This window comes from Martes martes, assembly GCF_963455335.1.
Source record: "Martes martes genome assembly, chromosome: 7".
NCBI lineage: Eukaryota > Metazoa > Chordata > Mammalia > Carnivora > Mustelidae > Martes > Martes martes.
Genome location: NC_137894.1, coordinates 115,666,192 through 115,684,163, shown reverse-complemented (window position 1 = coordinate 115,684,163; position 17,972 = coordinate 115,666,192). Strand labels below are relative to the sequence as shown.

The 17,972-nt window shown below is 53.6% G+C and overlaps 1 protein-coding gene across 1 annotated transcript in view; it reads right to left on the bottom strand.

Annotated features, from left to right (window-relative positions):
* Positions 1–2,275: 2,275 nt before the first annotated feature.
* Positions 2,276–17,972, bottom strand: part of CCDC88C (coiled-coil domain containing 88C) — a 126,390-nt gene continuing 110,693 nt past the window's right edge. Inside the window, exons 26-30 of the mRNA XM_080809124.1 lie at positions 16,294–16,482; positions 13,277–13,342; positions 10,009–10,077; positions 8,084–8,373; positions 2,276–4,580 (exon numbers count right to left, since the gene is read on the bottom strand). Of these exons, the coding sequence (XP_080665250.1) occupies positions 3,558–4,580; positions 8,084–8,373; positions 10,009–10,077; positions 13,277–13,342; positions 16,294–16,482 (1,637 nt within the window). The 3' untranslated portion in view covers positions 2,276–3,557. The remainder of the gene's footprint in view (positions 4,581–8,083; positions 8,374–10,008; positions 10,078–13,276; positions 13,343–16,293; positions 16,483–17,972) is intronic.

Genomic DNA, 17,972 nt, shown 5'->3' with positions numbered 1-17,972 from the left:
TCCCGCTCAGCAGCAGGACCCTGGGGGGCCGCCCAGGGTGGAAGCTTGCCAGGGTTGAGCTGCGAATGTGAACGAGGTGTCAGAGTTGGAACTCGCTGATGAAGTCATGGATAGGACACAGGGAAGAGGGAAGGGAATATTGGATATCGTCTAGATGTAAGGGGACAGATAGGACAAGATGGGGAACATAGAGAAGCTTTGGTGGGGGAGGATGGTGACCTCCATGTTGAGTGTTCTGAGTTGGTGGTATCTTCGGGACATCCAAGCTGGAAAGGCAGGTCAGGTCTGGAGGTTCCGAGGAGAGGCCAGGGCTGGAGATGTCTGGAGCTTTCTGGGAACAGATTGTAATTAAAACTGTGGATGTGTATGAGCTTGTCTGGGGTGAGAGGAGGGAGTGATAAGAGGGCTGGGTGCGCCTCAAAGTGAGCCATGCAGAGGACCCAGGCCACAAAGGGATGGGTGTGGTTAGTGTGGAGGTAGGCAGAGGGGGGATGGTTCAAAAGGTCACCTGGGGTGAATACTGCGAGGACTAAGTCCTCCAAGGCAGGCAGCTTCGGCCAACCCCCGCGGCCAGGTGTGTGTCCGACCTGGGATGGGAACAGCTGGCTGAGATAAAGGTGCGGGGGACAGATTCCAGACCCATCCTCAAGCCAGGATGTGGCCTATAACATGTGGGGTGTGGAGACAAGGGCCAAGCCTGCATCCTGGGCTTCTGGTTTTTGTGATCGCAGGACAGTTTGCCCCTGGATGAGCTAGAGGAGCCAGAGGGGTGGGGGCGGGGGTGGCCAAGCCGAGGAGTTGAGGCCTGCAGGCCCAGCAGGGGGGAATCTGACAGCAGGTGTGACCTCAGGCCTCAAGGTCAGGACTGGTCAACACTCGGCTAGCCCTGGGGGTGCGTGGAAGGGGAGGCCTCTAGGACCTAGCACTTTAGCTTTTTTTGTTTTTAATTTTATTTACATTCAATTAATTAACATAGTGTATTAGTTTCAGAGGTGGAGTTCAGGGATTCGTCAGCTGCACATAACCCCTAGTGCTCATTCCATCACGTGCCCTCCTTAATGCCCGTCACCCAGTTACTCCATCCCCTTACCCCCTTCCCTCCAGCAACCCTGTTTGTTTCCGATGATTAGGAGTCTCTTACGGTTTGTCACCCTCTGATTTTGTTGTTTTATTGTTCCCTCCCTTCCTCTCTGCTCCTATTCTGTTTCTTAAATTCCACATATGAGTGAAATCATATACTTGTCTGTCTCTGACTTATTTTGCTTAGCATAATACCCTCAAGTTCCATCCATGTCGTTGCAAATGGCAAGATTTTTTTTTTTTTAGATTTGTCAGAGAGAGCAAGCATAAGCAGAGGGTGTGACAGACTGAGAGGGAGAAGCAGGCTCTCTGCCGAACAAGGAGCCTGATACGGAACTCCATCCCAGGACCCTGAGCCGAAGGCAGATGCTTAACTGACTGAGCCGCCCAGACGCTCCAAGATTTCATTTTTTGATGGCTAATATTCCACTCCTTAGCTTTCAGTGAGTCCGTGGAAAGAGTGAATCAATGAGGGGCTGGCAAGTGTGAGCACTGAAGAGACGTTCCAGAGGGCAGAGATTCACAGGCTAAGTTGGAGGAGTAACAGGCCACACGTCAGATCCCACCGAGGCCCCACAGGAGGAGGCCGCTGCCCAGTTGGGCCCAAGCTTGTAGGCGGCAGCTCTCACTGAGCGGTCACAGGCCACAGAGTGCAGAGCTCCAGAAGGGACAGGCGGAAGGGAAGAGGGGACTTTCACAGTCCAGGGAGGGAGGAAGGAGACACTGAAGAAGCCGCTAGACAGAACAATTTGAAGAAAGATCTTGTCATGTGTGGGCAGGTCTATAGCAGTCTCCTTCTCTCCATCCGACTTAAGCATCCGAACTGAGGCTGTGGAGATCTAAATTCCAGATCCGACCCTTCTGAGTTGAGTAGCCTTGGGAAAACCCAAAGGACCAGCTGAAGCTGAACTTCTGTCACGAGATGAATCCCACACCAAAACAGGATTCAGCTCTTCCAAGCTGAAAATAAATGTGAGTCTGGGAAAAAGCCATTGCAGAGTGAGCCCGAAAACCTTGCTCTTTTGTGTTCTGTGACCTGGAGGCAAAGGGAGCTGTGGGTTCCAGCGGCCGGAAAGGCTCTCTGGGATGAAGCCGGGCGCCCGGAGAGCCCTGAGACCCCCTGAGATCCCCCCCCCCCCGCCACCATGGCCGGTCCAATGCCACCAGCCCAGCCCAGTGAGAAAAACCAGGACTCAAGTCTCTGCCGTTCCGTTTTATTACCAACCTGTCCTCGTGTTCCAGAATGAATGGCTATTTAGTATACAACCCAAAGCACTCCTACAACTGGTCTTGTTAACAGTTGCATTTCTTTCTCAGTATATTAAATCAAAAGAAAAAAATATCTTAAAAGTCACCAGGTTTAGTACATCCCAGAAAGAGCACCTTTACTAAACAGAAAACGTTTGTCAGGAATCCGACCAAATACACAAAGCAGCAGGTAAGATTCCTGAGAGAAAAGACAGACTCCCAATGGAACATAAATAGATCCCCCTCGAAGTATATATATTTCACAGGAGTGTGCACATATATATTAAAAGAAATTTGGTTTCTACCACAAGAAGTTATTCAGAAATAATAAATCAGTCTCTCATCTGAGACTGGGGAAGGCGAGAGGCAGCAGCCACATTACCAAGCAGGCCTACGACCCACTCCTGCACATGCTTCCCCTCCGTACATGACACCCACTTGCTGGGAGGGGGCCGAGACTGGCGCTCCTCTCTGCCGCGGCCCCTAGCCCCAGAAGATCCAGTGTTTGTAGACGAGAGAGCCAGGGAAGGCAGGTCTCCACGGGGCCCCCAGAGCCCACTGTATGGAGCCCAGGAGCCGGCCGCGGGTGGGTGGGCAAAGCCCGAGGCCACCTGCCCTGGGGTAAAATGGAATTGCTTGGGACCCCAGGAAATGGCGTGGCCGCACTCCTGGTTTTCAGCAGCAATCCTAATTCTGGCGTCTCCCCGAGGTCCTCGAGCTCTTTGTAGTTTGGCCAGTCTGGACTTCTCCTAGGATCAAATGGCTTTTAGGAAGAGGACACGGAGTTTCCAGAACCACTAGGGGTTGGCCATGGGAATGTGTGTTTGCACACACACAAACACAAGTGCCTTAAGAGAGGTCGACAAGTTGTAAATGAGTGTTCTGCTGGGACGTGCTCAAATAGTGTCTACTCTGGGGTCAGTTGTGTCACTGTATTCTGAGTGTCCTCATGTTGAAGTGGATTTGTTCAAAAGACAGCGGTTGCTGGAGGCTACACATACAGAAGACACACACACACACACACACACACACACACGCACACGGGAGTGTAATCCTCTCAGGGCTTGGCACAGTGTTTTCATTAACAGAACAAGTGGGAGAGATGCCCAGGAACCCCGGTCCGCATTCTAAACCCCTTCCCGGCACCACAGGCAGACAGAAGAAAAGGCCATCATAATTAGAAGGTGAGTCAGTCGCTGGAAGGTTCAGAAGCCGCTGGCCCAGATGAGTCACACGCAGCCATACTCATACCACACTGTCTGCGGGTCCCCACCAGGCTCGGGGGACGCCGGCGTGCTCTTCAAGCTGCTTCCGCGGCTGAAGTCCTCGGGGGCCCGGCTGGGGTGGGGAGCCAAGTCAGGAGACCTCCCAGGGCTCTTGACGGGGAGCCCCTCACTGTGGCCTTGCCTTGGGACCCCATCACCCTCGGAGAGGCTGAGCGGCCCCCGGACAGGGGCGATGGCGGCCACCTCTGCCGCGTGGGGGGGTGTCTGGGCTTTGGTCCTGGTGGCCTGGGCTGCGGCCAGGGGGAAGTGCTGGGTCTGGGAGCTGCTGCCGCCGCTGCAGGAACCGCCGGCTCCAGCGGCGATGGCCGGGGCTGTGGCGGACTGCTGCAGGGGGGCCAGCCTCTCCTCCTTTGGGGGAGCCAGTGAAAAGCGCCTCACATCTGGGGGCCGGCTGCGGGGGCCTGGGCCCTGACCAGAGCCGCCAGTCTTTCCCACAAGTGGGGTCCGCTCCCGGGCCAGGCTGTGGGAGCTGGGGGGTGTGGGGCTTTGCAGGACATGGCTGCCCGTTTCTCTGCCCCCTGAGCTGTCAGGACCCCCCAGCTTCTGAGGGGCTTCCTGTTTGCAAGCCTCTGGCCCGCTGGCCCGGAGAAGGTCGGCAGAGGCGAGGCTGAAAGCCCGGCTCAGAGACGCGCTCCGGCTGGCAGGCGTGTGGGATGTCGGGGGCATGGCAGCCTGCCGGGGTCTACCCAGAGACAGGCTCTGGGGAGGCTGGACCTGCCTTGGGGGGCCACTGGGCAGGGCCTCGGCCTCAGCAGCTCTGAAGCTTGGTTTCACATACTGCCCGGGCTTCGGGAGCTTCCCCTCAGAGGTGCTGATGGCCATCTTGATGGTGGGGGCCACAAAGCTAGTGGGCATCTTGGCCCCTTCTTTCCTGGTAGGTGGTCCTGACTGGCCTCCAGTGGCTGGGAGATCGCTGGCCTTCCTGAAGTAGTCACTCAGCAGGTCATCCCGGCAACTGGGAGCATCCTACAGGGAGGAAAGGAAGAAGTGAGAGGTGGCCACCAGGGCCAGGCGGGTGCTGGGACAGCCCTCCCCAAAACCCCCACCCCAGGATGTCCTCTGGGCAGTGCAGGTGGCCAGGGCGGGGTTTTTTTGGCTCCTGCTCGGCCTCTTCGAGGTCTAATGTTGCCCCACCACTCACACGCCACCCCTGGTCAGGCTTTGGGGGCTATACATGGCTCACGAGGGCGAGAACCGCAGACGTCACTGTGGCAGCCCCCAACTTCACAAACAAGCACACACACCAGACAGGAGAAGACTTCCCGCAAAGCTCATCCACGCTATGGAAAGGTTGGGACTGCAAGCCCGACCACAGCCAACTGTCCCCATCCGTTCTTGCTGTCCTACCAGGCAGGGCAGGGGGAGCAAGCCGACCCGTAGTGCTGCAGTCAGCCCACCACGCTCAGACACACCCCAAGGGCTTTGTCTGGGGCCACTGAGGAAAGGGAGCAAGAGCGGCTCTTCAAAAGCCAGAACCCTCACTGCCGCTCAGACCACTGCCCCCTGAGAGGCGGGCATGGTGGGGGTGGGTGGGAGCCACAAACGCAGACTGCCCAGGACCGTGGGGCTGCCTGGGGGGAACCGAGGGCGAGGGCAGGGGATGGTGCAGCCCACCAGCCTGCTCCCCTCAAGGGCTGGGCTTCCCCTGGCTGGTGAACCTGTGTCCTCTCCACCACCCTGCAGGCACACAGAGCCACCAGAGGCCAGGGTCTATGACGCCGCTCGGTAACTTCAGCCTCCTGTCAGGACCTCAGAGCCTGGAGGAGCTGAGCAGAGGTTCCTCCTTAGGCTGACGGATTCCAAAAACCCAGGAAAGGAAGTACATTCACGTGGCAGGTGGGGGTTGGGAGAGCCTAGCTCAGAAGTCGTCCGCACCTGCCCACAGCTCCTGGCCCCTAGAAACATCTGGATGCTCAATTTGACAGAGGCACACTCTGCTATCTGATGCTTGGCGAGGCCACAGATTTTGGTGGAGTGTGTGTTAAGACCTTCCATTGTCAACACTGACGGAACCCTTTCTCGAGTGCCAAGCTCTACGCTAAGAACCGCGGGTGTAATCACCAAGAAACCAAACCCTCCCTTCATTGTCAAAGTAACCTTGCAAGGTTATTTAAGTTGGATTAAAACAATCTTTAGCAGGTGAGGAAGCTGAAGCCTCAGGGTTGCCACAGGACCCACATCTAGAGAGCAGACCAGGGATGAACGCCTCTTGCTGCGTGACGTCTGACTGCAGCAGCTGACGGTGCCACCTGGGTCCCCGTGGCACATTTTCAATTCTCCATATGCACCATCAGGGGGCCACCCCCCCTGGCCACCCAGGAGCCCATTTTGAGACACCCCCCTCCCGGCATCATCAATACCCAGGGAGTGGAGGCCCGGGTGGGGCAGGCTGTGACTTCCTGGGGTGGGTGGGGGGGCGGGGAGGGGTCAGGTGCATGGGGTCGGCAGGGGGTCTGCATCCTGGGCAGGAGGAGAGGTAAGCGTGGCTCTCCAGGGCCACATGGCAGCCCCCAACATGAGCTGCCGCTGTGAGAGATTATTTCGGGCTTGTTTAGGCTGTAAAGGGACAGGTGACAATACAGAACGTGAGTGAGGAGCAGTGCGAGGGACAGGTCCGAGCTGAACAGGGTGGGCCCTGTCACTTTGCACAGAACTGCCCCTCTCCCCCAAAATCTGCAAAGGGAAAGCAAACTCACTGTGACAGGTACGTAGTCAGAAAAGAGTGGAGAAGGAAAGTCTCCCAAGTGCAGGCAGCCCTGCTTTCTGGACCGTTTTCACTTATTTCACCAGATCGGGGCTCCTCGGTGTGGGATGCCTAGACACATACTGAGAACCAGAGCCTCATCCGGGAAGCCAGGACAGCTGCAGATTCTCTGGGAGCCCCAGCTCAGACCCACAGAGCCCAAAGCTCTGGGGGCAGCCTGTGTCCTGGCAAGGCCACCAGGTGAATATGGGAACCACTGAGCAGACCCTAAACTTCCTGAAAGAAGCAGGGTTTTTGTCTGGTTTCTCCAACTCCCAGCGCATAGAGTAAGTGGTTGCCAGATGGAAATATCAAAGGAGGGAGCGCAGGGACCACATTTTCCATTTCCTTTCAGGGCCAACCATGAGATTGCACTAGCAAGTGTGCCACTTGCCATTCACTGGTTTGCTGTGGTTTTCGAGAGCAGGCACTAAGCACACTGTGTCACACACGGCAGGTGTTCAGTTAACAGCTACTGAACGAGACTGTTCCCCCACGGCCTGCTGACGGGGCTCACAGAGCTTACCATGCAGCTAAGGAAAGTTCAGCGGTCGAAGGAGAATGAGACGGAATCCTGGAAGCATGAAAAATCCTTAAAAGAACTCAACTGCAAGACAGCAAGTTCATGTTCATGTAACGCAGCTGCTCACACGACTGAAGTCAGGCACAGAGTGCAAAAGACGCGCCTGTCGCTTCAGAAAAGCTGAACTGAGGCCCTGAAGAGGGGACAGAGGATGGGGACCCTCATGCACAGGACATCCGGGGGTCAGAGCCGCAGAACACAGGCCGGCAAACTCCAGCTGCGTGGCTCAATCTGTTTGCCACAAGTTCTTGCATGGCCCATGAGCTAAGAATAGCTTTTATGTTTTTAAATGATCGGAAAAAAAATTTTAAAAAAGAACAGCCATGGGGTGCCTGGGTGGCTCAGTCCAGTATCTGCCTTTGGCTCAGGTCATGACTACAGGGTCCTGGGATCGAACCCCGAGTCGGGCTCCCTGCTCGGCAGGAAACCCTCTCCCACTCCCCCTGCTGGAGTTTCCTCTCTGTCTCCCTCTCTCTGTCAAAAAAAGAGATAAAATCTTCAAACACACACACACACAAAACACCCAGCCTTACGTGACCCATGACAATCATACGAAATTCAAATGTCAACGTCCATGAGTAAAGTTTTGTGGGCCCACAGCTGTGCCCGTTTGCTGAGAGATGGGCTCCGTCTGTGTTCTCACGGCAACGGCAGAGCTGAGCGGTCGACTAGAGATTGTACAGCTGGGAATGCCCAAGACATTTACTCTCCGGCCCTTTCCAGAAACAGTCTGCCGACCTCTGCTGGTAAAGGCTTAGGGTGAGTGGGTAATTCAGGGCTTCACCACAAAATTTACTGTGAGATCCTCACCCTGCCAAGTCAGGGGCTGGCCCTATCTTGAGAGAAGCTCCTGGGTTGGGGGGGCACACCCCATCCCTGCCCTCCGTGCTGGCAAAGAACTCCTGCCGGGTCCCTCCACAGATGGAGCCAACTGCCCCTGGGGCCCGGGGCTGGTGGCCAGTGCGTGTGGCTTGCCAGCTGGTGGGCATCCTTCTCCACCCGCGTCAGCTCTGCACCCAGGCCATGGCACCCCTGCCCCGGCCCCTTCTATGCCTCTGCTGTCAAGGTCTCTGCCCCGGGTCCCAACTCAGGGAGAGGATGGGGGAAGAGAGGCACGCCGTGTCCCAGCCCTGGGCCACTCACAGGGGTCGGGGAGCTCCGGTTGCTTTCCTCCAGAAACTCCTCCAGCGTGACCATCTCACTGCTCGGCGAGGGAGAGCAGGGCCGTCCCCCCGCGTGGGGCTGTGTAGCGCCTCTCTTCTGGACGCCGTCCTGGGGGAGAGGCCCATTCCAGGGTGGGGGGTACTCATGGCGGCCGAGGGCGGTGCGTCCCGGGGTGCTGGCATCCCGTGGCAAAGCAGCCGTGTCCCTGCTGGGGATCAGGTCTTCGCTGCTGAAGCTCTCGGACCTGCCGTGGAGCTGGTCGGAGGAACCTGGGCGGTGGGGCAGGGCGGTACAGAGGCACACACCTGAGTCTCCCTCCCCTCTCTTGCCTGCCTCCAGGGGCACTCTGGACTGCCTTGGGTTCACCCAAAACAGAGAGAACCCTGGCGGAGAACCCGGGCGCACTTCTCCCAGGCTGGGATTTTGATAGTAAGAACATTTAGGAAAGGGGCGCCTGGGTGTTTTGGTTGGTTAAGTGTCTGACTCTTGATCTCAATCTCAGCTCAGGTCGTGATCTCAGGGCTGTGAGTTCAAGGCCCATATTACGCTTCCTTTAAGAAAAATTTTTTTTTGAGAGCTTCAGAATTTCAGTCTGGCATTTGTTATTTTTATTTAAATTTAATTAACATATAGTATGTTATTCGTTTCAGACATAGAGGTCTGTGATTCATAGTTGTATGTAACACCCAGTGCTCATTCCATCACGTGCCCTCCTTCATGCCCGTCACCCAGTTACCCCACCTCCCCAACCCCTCCCCTCCAGCAACCCTCAGTTTGTTTCCTATGGTTAACAGTCTCTCATGGTTTGTCTCCCTCTCTGAGTTTACCTTGTTTTATTTTTCCCTCCATTCCCCTATACTCTTGTTTTTTTTCTTAAATTCCACATATTGAGTGAAATCGTATAATTATCTTTCTCTGACTTATTTTACTTAGCATAATACCCTCTAGTTCCAGCCATGTCATTGCAAATGGCAAAATTATTTGTTTTGATGGCTGAGTAATATTCCCTTGTATATCTCCACCACATCTTCTTTATCCACTCATCTGTTGATGGACATCTGGGCTCTTTCCATAGTGTGGTTATTGTAGACATCGCTGCTATGAACATTAGGATGCAGGTGCCCCTTCGGATCATGACCTTTATATGTTTGAGGTAAATCCCTAGTAGTGCAACTGCTGGGTCATAGGGTAGCTCTATTTTTAACTTTCTGAGGAACCTCCATACTGTTTTCCAGAGTGGCTGCACCAGCTTGCCTTCCCACCAACAGCGTAGGAGGCTTCCCCTGTCTCCGTCTGGCATTTAAAAATAAAGTAACTTGAGATAAAAGTGGAGAGCTCCTGGTGAAGTTTAAGTGACTATCTAATATTCATCACTATGAGGCCCCATGCTCGTCAGGTGTCATCCGTTCACTGAAGGGTTATTTAGGCCTGCTACATGCTAGCGTCTTCCACGGGCTGGTCAGGTGCATGCTAAGAGAAAAAAAATCTTTGAAAATCTTCTAGTTTTGGGACAACAAACACGTCCCCTTCAAATGCACAGAAATGTTTGTTAAGACAGATGATACTGTGCACTATAGCAGTTAAAACATGGAAAGAATCAGAATGGTGCAGCTGTCCTCTCTGGCCACCCCAGACTCCTGGTCCTAATGACTGCCCCACTCTACAGATGAAGTAGCTTGGATTCAGAGCATGGGTGCTGGCCCGGGCGCCCTGGGCTAGGCGGGAGTAAAGGGATTCACTCAGACACCCAGGTCTGGGCTTGAACCCGCATGACGTGGACCATACGTGCAAGCGCGTGAGGCAGCAGAGAAGCCTGTGTGTTTGCTCGAAGTATAAAAATAAATGAGCCCGGAACCAAAGACCCAAATACAACGAGAAATGCATGGAAGCCAAGGCTGACCTACCTTTCAGGTTAAGAGGCGAGCTGTCGCTGGATGTGTTCCGACTGCTCTCCAAGCTGTCTGGCCGGGACACTGGAAGGAAGGGACACTCAGCCTGAATGGCCAGGGGCAGGTAGGCCCCACACCGAACCATCTAATCCGAGAAAAGCTGCATAACAAAGCCGCTCTATGCTGAAGTTAAGGCAATGTCCTCAGGAAGGACGGACTCTGGGGTTCTCTATGTTCTCCCTTCAGGGGATCCAGCTTCACCAACATGGGTGTGAGGCATAGCATCCCACAAACGATCCAGAAACGACAACTAGCTCTGTTTTTATTAGCTCTAGCACTAGGGACTATGGCACCGCAAGCAGACTGGAGAGAAGGGAGGCTCGGTGTGAGCCAACAGCTGAGGTGGGAGGACTCACTCCCATGATGGCACAGAGCTTTCTGGAACTGGTGAGACCCGGTGAGAGCGGGAGCCAGGCATCCGCGGGCCACACACATGCACATGTGCACAATGGGGTGTGTGCCTGCACACGGGGCACCTTCACTCCGGTGAGCTGCGAGGGCCGGTGCAGGGGGCCAGGGGTGGGGGAGAGCTGGCTTTCCCTGGTCATTCATGGTCCCTCAGTTCCTTGCTTCCCCATCTCAAATGCACATCTACCTGCGAGGGGAAAATCGACCTGTACAGGGACAAGGGCCAGAGAAACCAGTCCTTGTGGCTGCTGCCCGGTGTGCGCCTGATGCGGCGTGTGGCAGCTCTCAGGTCACAGGCTGAGCCAGCAGGAGGGGCGGCTCTACCCCTGCAAAGGGCAGCTGCCCCTTCAAGACCAGCAGACCTGCTCCTCCTGGTCTGCTCTTCCAGGAGCCCTGCACCAGCGTCTGTCCTGCGGGACCAGGAACCGCACTTCCATCATCCCTGCATCCTCTCAGCACACAGCAGGTGTTGGGTCGAACTACACGGAGACCTGGAGACAGGCCAGCATGGGAGATGCTCTGCTCCCCATGCCCCGGAGACACTCTCCTGACTGGGTCTATAGGGCGCCGGGTTCCCAAGTGCCGATGCACTCTGCAAAGAGCAGGCATCTGGAAAACTATTAGCAAATGGGGTTTGGGGAGGAGCCAAAAAATACTTAAGTTTTCGTGAAAAGTGTAAAAGCAGAGTAAGTCTCCTCTCTGGGAGGGGAAAAAAAGACATAAAAAATGCACATCTCTCTTTTAAAAGGAATGAAGTTTCATTAAGAGAAAAGGGGGATACAAATCAATAGGACCCAAAGCACTATTTTTTTCTTTTTAAAGATTTTATTTGAGAGAGAGAGAAGGGACGGAGAGCATGGTGGGAGGGAAGCCAAGGGAGAAGCAGGCTCCCTGCTCAGCCCAATGCAGGACTCGATCCTAAGACCCTGAGGTCATGACCTGACCCTTAACCAAAGGCAGACCCTTGACCGACTGGGCTACCAGGAGTCCCCTAGCCCCCAAAGCACTTTTGCTTTTCGTTCTTTTTCCTGCTAAGAAAAGCTCAAGGAATCAGAGTACTTAGGAAGAAAACCCCTCAGTGGTCAGCTCTTGGAGCACCAATCTGGCTCCTCAGGGTGCCTTAACAGAGCACGGGGGCCAGTACCCCCAGGTATGCTCCCCGCCCCTCAGTGTGAAGACATGAGGGCCCGTGTGTTAAACTGCCACAGAGCCTGTATTTTCTCACGCCAAGTGCGGTGTCTGTATCTGTCCAACACCAGCATCACAGAAGGTTTAAGACAATGACTAGGGTAGGAGGGGCGCCTGTGTGGCTCAGTCTGTTAAGTGTCTGACTCTTGATTTCGGCTCAGGTTGTGATCTCAGGGTCATGAGATGGCGCCCTAAGTTGGGCTCTGCACTTAGCAGGGAGTCTGCTTGGGATTCTCTCTCTCCCTCTGCCCTACCCACCCCCAACTCATTCTCTCGTTCTGTAAAATAAATCTTAAGGGGCGCCTTGGTGGCTCAGTTAGTTAAGCGACCACCTTCAGCTTGGGTCATGATCCTGGAGTCCCAGGATCAAGTCCCACATCAGGCTCCCAGCGCAGTGGGGAGCCTGACTCTGACTCCCTCTGACTCTCCCTCCTCTCATGTGCTCTCTTTCATTCTCTTTCTCCCAAATAAATAAATAAAATCTAAAAAAAAAAAAAAAAATAGGGGCACCTGGGTGGCTCAGTGGGTTAAGCCTCTGCCTTCAGCTTAGGTCATGATCTCAGGGTCCTGGGATCGAACCCCACGTCAGGCTCTCTGCTCAGCGGGGAGCCTGCTTCCTCTTCTCTCTCTCTGCCTGCCTCTCTGCCTACTTGTGATCTCTGTCTGTCGAATAAAATAAAATCTTGAAAATAAATAATCTTAAAAAAAAAAAAAAAGAAAATGACTAGGGTAGGAGACCACGTTAGCCCCTACATTTATTGTTGATTAGAAATAAACAGAACTCAGGGTGCCTGGGTGGCTCAGTGGGTTGAAGCCTCTGCCTTTGGCTCAGGTCATGATCTCAGGGTCCTCGGACTGAGCCCTGTATCATGCTCTCTGCTCAGTGGGGAGTCTGCTTCCCCCTCTCTCTCTGCCTGCCTCTCTGCCTACTTGTGCTCTCTGTCAAATAAATAAAATCTTAAAAAACAAAAAAAAACAGAACTCACTGTGAGTTCTGAGGATTTTTTTTTTTTAAGAATTATTTTCCAGTGCTTGCTTCGGCAGCACATATACTAAAAAAAAAAAAGAATTATTTTCCCACCCTACTAGGACTTTTGTTTTTCAAAAATCATTAAAACCCAAAGCAGCTTTTAATTTTTGAGAAGGCTGGTATATAATTCACTGTTTCCCTTCTGCAGAAACTTACAATATAGCTAAGTCAAATGGCCAAATGCTTCTAACAATTTCTAAGACCACACACATCTCAGAGCTACTCTAGACAATTAAAATCCAAATGAGAACAATGAGAGGCCTCCCTGCTGCCAGTGCTCCCAGTGGGGTCAGCAGAACGTCCTGGCAAACCTCAGGGGCATTTTCAAGCAAGGAGAGTTGGAACCTGTGGAAGTGGGATACTCTTAAGGTGGTGAGTTCCCTGTCATGGGAGGTATGGAAGCAGAAGTCACATGCCCAGGCCCCTGGGGAGGGTGGAAAGGAGCCTGGAGGAACTGTGGCCCTCTGCATTCCCATTCAACGCAACAACGTCACGTCTACCTGTTTTCCACATGGGACTGAGCTCAAAAGAAAAGCACTGCTGATGAAACCCAGTCTGAGACGTCGGGCCCAAGGGCATGAGGCACTGAGCACTCACCGTACGGCCTGTGGTTGAACTCCAGCTCCAGGGATGGGTCACAGAGGCTGTCATCTGAATTATAGCCTAGGTGGAAGTAAGGTCACTGGTTAAGATGGGGTTTTCTGGAACACTCTGAACAACTACAGACTCTTATTTAGGAAAAGTACATCTTTCTTTGTCCTTTGACAGGACAATCCTGCTTCTAGAAGTCAACTCTGGGGGTGGGGTGTTTGAAAGGATCGAGATGTGGGCATTTTCATTAGTACAGAGCTAGAAAAAGACTAAAAAAGATCTCCATGATATATGCCTGGGGGAAAAAAAAATCAAGGTGTGTAGTTTTTGTTTATTTATTTATCATGGTTTTGCTTTTGAGTAGCCTCCACGCCCAATGTAGAACCCGACACGGGGCTTGAACTCATGACCCTGAGATCAAGACCTGAGCTGAGATTAAGAGTCGGATGCTTAATGTAGTGAGTCACCCAGGCACCCCTATTTTGATTTATTTTTACAGAAAGAAATACCGGGAGTATAAACAAGGGACTAAGAAAAAAGCTTATCCAGAGGGTGTTTTTGGGAATGGAGTCGCGGGGACCGAGGGGGAGAGGGGGCACCAAGTATACCTTTTCATTTAATTCAGGTTTTCGAATATTTTTGGTTTGGTTATTTTACACATTAAAACACGCAGGGTTTAATTTACAAAGAAAAAAGTCTAAAACTAAAAACAGGAACAAAGCTTATTGTGTCAAACTGTTAACGTTATCAGAGAGAAACACTGATCTGCAGTGTTTTTTTTTTTTTTTAATATTTTATTTATTTGAGAGAGAGAGAGAGAGAGCATGAAAGGGGTGAGGGGCAGAGGGAGAAGCTGGCTCCCTGATGAGCAGAGGGCCTGATGTGGGACTTGATCCTGGGACTCCAGGATCATGACCTGAGCCGAAGGCAGTTGCTTAACCAACTGAGCCACCCAGGTGCCCCTGCAGTGAATTTTTAATGTAAAACTCTGTGAAAGCATCCTTAATGAGATACAATCCAAGGATTAAAAAGAACTACAAAGAAAACATTGCTTGCTGAATTTATGGTGACTGGTAGCACTGGTAGGATTACTTTTTAAACCATTATTGCAGGGGCACCTGGGCGGCTCAGTGGGTTAAAGCCTCTGACTTTGGCTCAGGTCACGATCCCGGGGTCCTGGGATCGAGCCCTGCATCAGGCTCTCTGCTCCACAGGGAGCCTGCTCCCCCCCCATACCCTCTGCCTGCCTCTCTGCCTACTTGTGATCTCTGTCACATGAATAAATAAAATCTTAAAAAACAAACAAAAACCATTATTTGCATATTTTCAGGGGAAAAAATGTTTCAGGAGACAGGCATTCTATAAAGCAAAGGACATGGAAATGTGAAATCCTGCAATGTTAAATCTGTATTGGAAACTGACACAAACCAGTAATATATATCTGCCCTCTCTTCCTTTACTGAAAGGGCCTAGGAGCAAAGGCAACTCCATAGGGCCCAGATCCTGTTTGTTAAATTCTGCTCTCAAAGAAACCAGAATGACTTAAAAAACTGCTGATTCTAAGGGGGTTTCCTTCCACTGAGGCTAGCTATGTGCCCACTGGACGTGAACGTGGGATTGTGAGAATGGGCTGCTGGGAAATTGCGTGGCCAGGGCAGGGTCTGCAGCGATGACCGACTTTCCCATGGGCTCTGCAGGTGTAGGAACAGCCAGAGGTGTTTCTAGGCTCAGACTCTGGTTTAGGAACGGGACCTAGGCTGACACAGTCCGTGGGTTAGTCCAAAGGGCTGGCCCTTGAGCCACAGAGGCTGCCGAAGTCCAGGGGGAATTGGGAGTCCCCAGCCCCCACCCGGAGACCAGACAGGGCTTCTGTACTCCAAGCCCAGAGAGAAGGGGGAGGGGAAATGCTGACTGTCCGTCCCAGCTGGTACACGGCCCCATTCCACTGACCCCCAGCAGCAAGAGACTTGCTGCTTCCAGGGTCAAGCCGGGAGCAGAAGCCTGCGTGGCCGCCCTGTGCTCGCTCCCTCCTCTCCCCAGGTGCACTCCGAGGGCGGGGACCCTATGCGCTCTACCTGTCAAAGGAAGGCTCTGCACAGCCAGGTTTCAGGAGTCGAGTTGGGGGTGCGATGAAATGCAATCGCCCTTCCCAGTTCTGACTCCCGACACCCGAGAGGCACCCCTCCTGGCTCTGCCAGCTGCGGCTTCGGATACGCTCATGTCTCTAGTTACAGGAGGGATGTCTTTTTTAGTATGAGGCTTGATCTTCCTTTCCGTTCGCATATTTTAGATTTCCAAGCACCCTTCCCTTCACTGCTCTCGCTTACAGCATCCCGTTCCTGTTCTGTGGGGCGAACGCGTCACCTCGCCCGGACCACGCCAACGACAGACACCGCAGAGTGGCCGTCTCTGTGCTGCATGTCGGGTGACTCTGCGGCCCCACACTCGTTTGGGTCACTGCTATTGGATGCTGGGGAGTCCTTGAACTTTCAGAGGCTTCGCTCGACAAGATCTGACTGAACCGCTCTGTGGGGAATTTCTCAGGCTTATCAGACCCCTTGAAGAACACTTTAACCTCGTGTCTGAAGGTGCGACCAGGCACGGCTGCTGGCCCCTGGGAGAGGCTCCCTGTATAAACCCTTCCCCAGATCTCCTTGTTCTCAGCGAGGAGCCCTGCTTCCCACTCCCCCAAGCCACCTCCAGATTCAGAGACACGTCACGTCTCCTCCACAGAGAATAAGCCTCCAAACTCCTACCAACATGGGTTAGGGTGTTGCCTGCTTTTAGCCCAAACTGCGGTTCACGTCCCTTCCGGAGCTACTTGGTGCCACCAATTCCTGAATGGGGGTGGTGAGAGCAGCTTACGATCGGGCCACTAGTGGGTGAGGTTGCCCGCCCCACAGCACACGGCTGACGGGCCGAAGCTGGGCCTATGGGACGGCAAAGCAGGTCTACAGCCTCAGCGGCCTGCTGACCACCTGTCTCTGCAAGCCTGGGGTCTTCAGGAAGGACCCATGACTCACCTTTGGTGCGGCCTGGGTGCCGGGAGAGGGAGGTGGAGCTGGAAGGGGTTGTAGTGATGGCTGAGGTTGAACAGGTCCGGGAGCTCAGCTCCGAGGGCCAGAGCTTCACGGCTGGGTCAGCGGAGGCATCCGTGCGGTCAAGGCTGCCTCTGTGCGGGGACCCCTGCTTTGGTTTTAGGTCCCCAGGGCCTGGGGCAGAGAAGGACATTGAGAAACAGAGTGGCACAATCTTGTGCAAGGCTGGGCTGCCACACCAAGGCCTAGAAGCAGGGGCACCGGGGGTGCACGGACCACAAGGACGGAAGCTGGGCTGCAGTGCTGACAGGAGGTCCCTGGCTACGGGCCTGTGGTGGGGGGTGAGGGCAGAGAGGCTGGCCCCGGCTCCACGCATGGGTCAGACTGGGGACCCTGAAAGGCTGGGACAGGAGAAGGACTCAAGAGGAGGAACCAGATGTTGCCAGAAGGCTACCATGTGAGCTGTGGGCACGTGTGTAACTCGGATGCCCGATTATAAAGGATCCTGATGAAGTCTGCTCAGGGTTTCTCCAGGCCTGCAGCCAACGTCCCAGAGGTCCAGGATGGACGGATGGACGGACAGACGTGCATCCTGTCAACTGGCTTCATTTAGGATTTGAGAAAGCAGCTTACCCCTACACTAACAATCACTTAAGAAGTCTGAACCTCTGTACGAGTGACTTTTTCCATTTCTTGTGCTCGTCTGCAACCGCTACATTATCTACCCTGAACACATACTCCCATTAAAACAATTTTTTTTCTGTAAAAACATTAAAAAAAGAAAACAAAAAACTCTCCCACTACCTAGTAGTAGGAACGGGGCCAGGCTCTCTCAATGGAAAATACGTGTGCAGCCGGAGCCCTGAGCATGAGGACAGCACTGTTTCACACAAAGTCCCCCTCCAGGCACCCCAAGGCTGGGACCCAGTGCCACGACCTCCTGCGGGGCTGATCCCGCCGGCCCTTCAGCCACTCGGGGGTCTGCACTCCCTGGGACGTTTTCAATGCCCAAATCTTAAAACTTGAAACCAAGGCAAAACTTGGATTCTGGAAGATACCCTTGATGAGAAGCAAGATTCAAGTCTGGAGGAATGAGTTGGGACAAGCATCCAACAGGTGCAGTTAAAATGAGGAGCAGAGTGGGGGTGGAGGGAAGAAGACAGCACGGACGGCAGAGAAACAGGACGGGGCCAACAGCATGCTGGCGAGGCAGGGTCCCTGAGGACCGGGGCCATGGGGGTCCAGGGTCCCCGAGGCGAAGCATATGACATGAAGCCAGTGCCACATCAACCGACCTCAACAGCTTAATAGGTATGTATCTGTCCATACGGTTACCTTGTTTAGGTGGTGACACCAGTTTCTCACTGACAGCACTGCTAATAATCTCTCCCTTGAATTTAAAATAAATTTAAGTGATAACAGTGAGTCAATTCAAGGGAAGACATGTACGTGAACCACACAGATGGACACAAAGATGTGGCAAAACTCAGAAGACAGCATGAGAACGACAGCAGACAGCAGACAGCGCAGTAGCTAAAGGCCTCTATCGACCAGCGTTCCTCTGCTCGGGGCGTGAGCAGTGTGCGGACGGGCTTTCTGTCCAAGACCGTCTAACATCCACGTCCAAGAGGTCATAAAATTCATTCTGGGCTGACCTCTGGCTT